General features: G+C 29.8%; 2 protein-coding genes across 4 annotated transcripts in view; both read left to right on the top strand.

Annotated features, from left to right (window-relative positions):
• LOC108685649 (monocarboxylate transporter 13-like) overlaps positions 1–1981 on the top strand; it is a 4071-nt gene extending 2090 nt beyond the window's left edge. The window contains 6 exon segments of the mRNA XM_018190542.1: positions 15–187; positions 253–387; positions 550–832; positions 1087–1242; positions 1500–1691; positions 1785–1981. Of these exon segments, the coding sequence (XP_018046031.1) occupies positions 15–187; positions 253–387; positions 550–832; positions 1087–1242; positions 1500–1691; positions 1785–1945 (1100 nt within the window). The 3' untranslated portion in view covers positions 1946–1981.
• Positions 1982–2782: 801 nt separating this feature from the next.
• LOC108685637 (monocarboxylate transporter 13-like) lies at positions 2783–7230 on the top strand. 3 transcript variants are annotated; one of them, XM_018190521.1, is made up of 7 exons: positions 2783–3174; positions 3922–4099; positions 5061–5331; positions 5720–5967; positions 6116–6374; positions 6457–6684; positions 7019–7230. In XM_018190521.1, the coding sequence occupies exons 2-7, from the start codon at positions 4034–4036 to the stop codon at positions 7228–7230; spliced, it is 1284 nt and encodes a 427-aa protein (XP_018046010.1). In that variant the 5' UTR covers positions 2783–3174; positions 3922–4033. The 3 variants fall into 3 exon arrangements, with proteins under 3 accessions (XP_018046010.1, XP_018046011.1, XP_018046012.1); XM_018190522.1 differs by having other exon boundaries at positions 6457–6745; positions 7019–7091; XM_018190523.1 differs by having other exon boundaries at positions 6457–6745; positions 7008–7066.
• Positions 7231–7644: the final 414 nt, after the last annotated feature.

Genomic DNA, 7644 nt, shown 5'->3' with positions numbered 1-7644 from the left:
TTTATAAATAAAATTAATTTTATAACTTTATAATTTTATAATAATTTATCTTATGGTAGGTCTAGGTACTGGCCTTGCCATGGCTTCCTCCTTCGTCGCATTAAATACGTTTTTCGACAAAAAACGTGGACAAGCAGTAGGCTTTTCCATGGCAGGGAACGCATTGGCAATGATGTTCATACCGTTGGTAAGTGATGTACATAGATACTTAGGAAAAGAAAAAATGTTTAAATTAACAATTTATTTGTACAGTTAGTACATACGCTGCTGAACATATACGGATTTCGCGGCACAATACTTATCGCTGGGGGATGGGCATTACATTCTTTAGTGGGATCATGTTTGTTACGTCCACTTGAAAAACAATCGCCAACACTACCAGTCGAGGTAATTATTTTAATCTATAAAATATTGAATTATTAAGTAGTTCCAAATTTTTCACATCCCGAATTTTTATATTAAGTTATTAAGAAAAGAGTATGTGTATTTATAACTTATTTATATAATAATATTATTGAAATCTAATAAGACATATATATTTCTTCTTAGAAAAAGTCTAATGAAGAACGAGAGAACGAAGCGTTATTAATGAAACAAACTTCTACTAAAGCACAAAGGATGTCAAATGGATCAATGTGGACCAAAGATCAAATCTCAGATATTGAAACACTCTCACCTCAAAAGAAATCGTTTATGAAGAAACTACAAATATGTTTTGACTTGGATCTTCTCAAAAATTCGATTTATTTAAATGTAGCTCTAGGTTGCAGCTTTTTTTACGTGGCTGAGTCAAACTTTAAATTAATGACTCCTTTCTTTCTCTCGGATCTTGGTGAGAGTTGTAAATGTATAATTTAAATGTAATCAGTACCGTAGCAAAGGATGTATATTACCTTGTTAAAAGAGCTCCCCTGTTTGTGTTTTAAACATGGAAATATTGAAAGTTATTATTCGCGTTGCATATAAACAAATCTGTTTAGAGCAATATTATAGGGACCTCGAAAGACACCGATCTCAGCAAACATCCTCGCTACGGTACTGCTCGTGAGTTACATAAACTACTCGTAGGAACTTGACGAATGACAGGATTGAAACAAGCGGAGGTAGCCTTTTGTCTGTCCCTGACTGCATTCACCGATATCCTCGCTAGACTACTGTTGCCAACATTATTCGATAAATTCGGTTGGAAAAAACGCATAATTTTCTGGATCTCCAGCTTCCTCGTTGGAATCACACGCTCCAGTAATTCTGTCATTAAGATTAAAAGTGCTATTATTATTAAATTTCATTACTGCAATAAGCATTTATATTTTATTTAATTATATTCACTTAAAATTATATTTAATTATCAAAGTAATTTTTTTTATTAAAAGAAATGTGATATTTATTTATAATTAAAACAGTTGGTCAATAATAAAAGCTTTAATACAGAATACAATTTTACAAAAACTTATGAACTTATGAAGTAGAAAAATGTAATATTTGTTTTTTTTATACAGTATTAGCGGAACAATCAGAAAAAACACCGTTGATTGTCACATTAATAATAGCTGGATTTTTACGTGGCGCTACATTGGTGAATTTAAATCTCTGCATATCCGAATGTTGTACTTTGAAGAAGCTACCAAGTGTATTTGGAATGTTTATGGTGTTTAAAGGCTTATGTGTAATCACTATGAGTCCTTTAATTGGTACGTTTTTATATAATAATATACGAGATAATAATGTTTCTATGTATTAAAATAATAGCGCGTAGATTAATTCTTTATTTTTTGTTAAAAAAGGATATATCAGAGATATCAGCGGTAGCTACAAAATCTGTCTTCACGTGATGACTGCCATGATACTCGTCACATCTGTCGTGTGGAGTATTGAATTTTTATATCGTGTCTTTTGTAAACAACTTGCTATTGTTAAGAAATTACAACAGAATGCAGCAGAATAACATTTTAAATTTAATATAGTCTTATAAAATTATCTAATGTATTTTTATCAATTATGTCAAATTCTTTCAATTTAGTACGGCATAAAAACTGATTAAATAAATCATTCTTTTTCAAAGTACTTTTCAAAGTAACTTTTTCTTAGATTAATAATTTATTTTTATAACACAATTAGTTTTCTATTAAAAAAAAAATAATTTTGTTGCATTAAAGTGGATCAAAGTACTTGAAAAATGCTCAATGACTTCATATTATATAATTTGTAATCTTTCCGATGAACTATATCTTATCTACTGTAGATGCTATGCTATGTGTATTTCTACAACAGACTCATTTTTCTTCTGTTTATCCGCAAAATTTCATGTCAAATCAGTTATTATTCTTTACATAAATAAAAAGATCTAATCATCATATTCTTATATAAAGTTGTCCGAAAAAAAATTATCAATTTGAATACGTTTGATAAATATTCCATTAATAATCAATATTTATTTTCATATCTGTTTATGTTCTATTTTGAAAAAATTGCATTTTTATATATCAAATTACAGTAAAATATTTCAATGAAACGAGAATTGTGACTGACTGATAACACAAATATGATATAGCGTAAGCAGTGTGATAAACAAGTTTGTCATTTAAACAAGTGTGTCATTTACGCTACATAATGAGACACATTTTATTATTATATTGGGTTGTCCGGAAAGTTCGTGCCGACTAAAATTTAAATGTTAGTATACATTTATTAAATTAAAATTTTCTATGTTTCAATTTTCCTTCAACATCGGCACGAACTTTCTGGACAATCCAATATATATAATTTGCATTGAGTTCACAAAAAAATGACTATAAATAATAAGTATCCTCAACTGCTCGCATGCGTTCAAGCGAGTCAAAATATTACGAACGATCATGCTCGATCTCGAATAGAGTAGTGGAGCCGGTTTTCATCGCGCTTCTTTCTCTTCGGCCAGTCTCGGATCGTCCTCAGTTCGTGCCGGAACATATCTTTCTTGATTTTATGCGCCGAATATTCATATCAAAACATGTTCAAAAATCTTGTTTAATATTTATATAAATTTTTAAAATTGACGTGCGCGTGAGTGTTAACGTGATAATACATTGCGCTATTGAAAAATTTTCCAGTTGTACTTAAGAATGCACTCCGATATAATTGCTTGCTAAGGCAGAGGCTTAACGACTTGATTAAATGTTTTTGCTTGATTATAAAGTAAGCAATTCGCACGAGAAGAAAGGAGAACGACTGATTATGAGTTATTAAGATAGATAAAGAAGCCAAGACGCTATAATAAAGAACAAACAGAATAACAAGTTAAACATATTGCTTCAGTACTACTTCTGTACCGTTTAAATAACTAGTTGATTAAGCAAATGTGTTTTCATTTGCACTTTTTTTTAATTTACTAAAAAATTTTTAAGAGACATAAATAATTCGAAACAATGTTAATTTTGTTGTCAACTTACAAATAAAGTAAATTTGTAAAAATTAAACAAAAATATTAAGCAAAAAAATTTTATCGATAAAATTTTATTAAAGCTAAAAAATTATTTATTATAATTTAAACAACTTTTCAAAGTCGTTATTCTATTTTTTGTTATAGATGTAATAGAGGTCGATGTAATAGAGTCAATTGAGTTGAATTACGACGAGTAATTGCGAGCTTGTTCTTGCTATTAAATATCACTGTTTTATTAATTAATTGAAGAAATATTTAATAGATCACACGGTTGTGATAAAAGGCATAAACATATGAATATGTAATAAAAAATTATTTTTAATAAGAAAAGATAATTTATGTGTATACATAAATTATCTTATATTATAATTATAATTTATACGTGTACATAAATTATATGCATATACATAGCAACTGAATCGAAATGAGAGGGGCTTTATCCGCAGCGCATATCTTATCACCTGTCCAATTAAATTTGTGATTGTATGTTCGTTGTCTAGCAGTTAGGTTTGCAGTTTGTCGATGATATGAACACGGGTTGCAATTGAAAATCTCTAGGAATTTACGCTCTCATGATAAACTTACAGAATAGTGACTGATACGATTAATAGAATGGCAAGTGATATGACAGATCAGGGCTGGGCATGGGTGATTGTCGTTGGCGTGACCATTATCAATGTAAGTTTTTTTTAATAATGAAATGAGACTATTTGCTATATAAAAAACTTTATTCTATATTTTATTCTCCAATTTTAATTTTAATCTCAAAATTAGTTTTAATAATTTGAAGCTTCTTCGAATAATAAATAAACATTTATGAACAAAATCATTCAAAAATTTATATATACAAGGTATTTCCTCTAACTCTCTCTTGATCATTTAATTTTTGATTATACGAGAAAATATCACAGGGGATTTTGTTCAATTCGAAGGAGCACATATTATGATGAACAACAATTTTTCTCAAAATCATTTTTTTTTTTAGATTTTAAAGTCACCTCCAATTTTTTAAATGGAATTGTATGATTTTTTTTAACAATATGATTCCTCTAATTATTCTGCGAGTTATATTTTATGTCAATATATATCAAATAAAGTATAAATATCTTGTAAACAATTGGTTTTTTTATATCACTGCCTGTGATATAAAAATACTTTTATATTTATGTAGAATAATTAAAAAAAAAACCATATTGTGTAAAAAATCATACAATTCCGTTTAAAAAAGTGGAGGTGATCTTGACGTCTAAAAAAATATGAGAAAAATTTTTTGCTCATCATTGATCGATGTCAATAGAATATCGTTCGAATAAGATCCTCTGGTATTTTCTCGTATCATCAAAAAACAATGGAGACATTTTATATGATATGTTACAGAAAACATTGTATATATCCTGTCGATTTGTAATATTTTTAATAATAAATTTGATAATATTTTACTTTTTATAAGACATAAAAGTCCTGTGCAAATAATAATATAAATTTAGATATTTTGTCATTCTTATAAAATTTATATTTTTATTTTCTCAAAAGATTATAATTTTTTTATCCAAAAATTTCCTAATCGATAATATTCTAGAAGATGCGATATTACGAAATTTGAACGATATAGTTTCACGAGAATAATTTCCTTTGTTAGCTAGCCGTACTTCCAGTCCAGCAATGTTTCGGCCTTATCTTCGCAGAACGTTTCGCAAGTCTCGGCATTACTGCGACGCAAACAAGTCTAATTCTTCATCTTAATGGAACAATAACATGCAGTCTCGGTCTTATAAGCGGTCCAATGATGAAGAAATTCGCTTTTCGCCAGGTCGCATATTTCGGCAGTCTGACAGTCGTTCTCGGAATCTGCGCCGCTGCCTTCGCCGTGTCTCTCCCAACTCTTATTATCACTTATTGCGTTATCATTGGTAAATAATTCACACTATAAAATATCAAGGCGTGAATGAGAGCTATAATATGACAAGTCATTTAATCGTTTATATTGAGCGCCACTGTATTCTATCGAGCAAAATGGACTTGCGCAGAATAAGGCAATAATATACGTAAACAAAGTAAAGGAATCTTTAAAGCATAATTGTTGCAACATATTTTTTGTTCAGTATTTAGTTACGCTTAATGTTACAGCTTTTAGTACTTTAGTAATTTCACTTATCAGAACAGGTAGTAACGTAATTGAATTATTGTTGATCTCTAAAATCGCTTTATAATTAAAAGGATTTGAATTCTTATATATTAATTACACAATTATTGTTTTCAAAAGTTGACAGTGTTAATTATAAAACGCATATATAACAGGAATCGGCCAAGGAATTCTTTTTCCAGCGACAACATTAGCTCTGAACACATATTTCCGCAAGAAACGCAATGTAGCCATGGGTTTTTCAATTACTTTAACTGGTCTGGGTCCAATTTTAATGCCCCTTTTAATAGACGTACTTCTTGAAAATTTTGCCACGACCGGCACTCTCCTGATCCTTGCTGGAATCGCTTCACATTCTCTTATGGGTGCATCGTTATTAAAACCGTTTAGAAAGCAGACAGAGGTGAGTTAAAGGTACGTGAGCAATGGCATAATTTTACACCATTTTTATTCATTTTTCATTTTTTTTCATATTTCGGTCTATTATCATATCAACAATATGCGAAATGTAAATTATATTTAGATGACTTTCTTTCACTTTTCATTTTTAGCAAAGTGTTCTGATGGACAAAATTGTTAATATATCGAAAGAGGAAAATTCATGTGTTGATAAGACAAATGTGGAAAATGCTATTCAATGCCGATTATTAAATAAACGGAATGCTGAAGAGGAAAGACAATCGAACTATTATTTTGAGAACAGCGAAACAGAAGTGAAAAGAAATAAACAAACTTCGTTTCTTAAAAAAATTGTTGCAAATATGGACCTCGATCTTCTTCGTGATAATCATTATATAGCGATAGTATTAGGTATAATACGAACACAATTGATTTTTCACAAGTTTTGTCGAAATGAAAATCTTGAGAGATGTATGTAATGCTTCAAAAACAGGTATGAGCGTTTCATTGGTGGCCGAAACGAATTTCAATGCAACGATACCTTTCGTCCTAGCCGAATTGGCGAATCTCGACAGAACGTCGATAGCTACAATAATGTCGATTCAAGCTGCCGCAGATATTATGGGACGCCTTTGTATACCGTTGTTGGCACAAAAAACAGGCTGGACCTGCAGGAATCTTTATGTGCTATCTCTGCTGGGATCAATCTTTGGAAGGACTAGTACGTACTGCCACGTAAAATATACGAACCCGAGGAATCTCTTCACGAGGTGATCTTTGGGGTGGGTTGATTAGATGCATGATTAAGTGCACATCGTATGATAATCGATAATAATTATCAAATCACGATTGAATTCACAATGTTATATTGTAACATATATCTAAATATTATATTTTAGTATATTATAATATATTTTAATATTATTTAGTTATTTGATTAATATTATATTATATCTATCTGGATTCATTTATATGCACTCTTATTGATCTTTACATTTTCTATGTTTTATGTAAACTTCTGTATAAAATCATTTCTCATAATAGTTTCTTGACAGTTCTATCGACATGGGGTGATACTTACATCATTGTAATCGGAGTAGCCCTGATCATCGGATTGGCGAAGGGAACCAAAGCTGTCTTCCAAGCTCTAATCATTCCTGATTACGTACCATTGGAGAGGTTACCGGCTGCATCCGGTATTCAGATGGTTTGTAATGGCATCCTGTCTATCAGCATGGGACCAATTATCGGTAAAGAAAAATTTTAAATATACAATAAAAGCAGCCTACAATTTTTTTTAATGTTAATATAATTATAATTAAAATATTTTACAGGGCAACATTATTATTATTTATCTTATTTCATTATTATTATTATTATATATCTTATCTATTTTTAATAAAATTAAATATTTTTTTTCAGGTTTAGTGCATGATTCAACAAATAATTATGTGAGTGCGCTTTATTTCACGTCCTTTCTCAGCCTGTCTTGTGTTTTCTTGTGGTTAATAGGTGGATTATGGACTTTTCGTAGAAATAAGTTGAATGAGCAAAATCCATCAGAGGAACAATAAAATTTTCACAAAAATACGTAATTGATTAATTTAACAACAGTTTAATATTTCAATTTATGAATATACATATATATGTGTGTGTGTGTGTGTATATATGCATATATATA

The sequence above is a fragment of the Atta colombica genome, unplaced genomic scaffold (genome assembly GCF_001594045.1).
Source record: "Atta colombica isolate Treedump-2 unplaced genomic scaffold, Acol1.0 scaffold155, whole genome shotgun sequence".
Classification (NCBI taxonomy): Eukaryota; Metazoa; Arthropoda; class Insecta; order Hymenoptera; family Formicidae; genus Atta; species Atta colombica.
The sequence above is the reverse complement of the archived record's forward strand: the minus strand, read 5'-3'. Positions and strand labels throughout refer to the sequence as shown.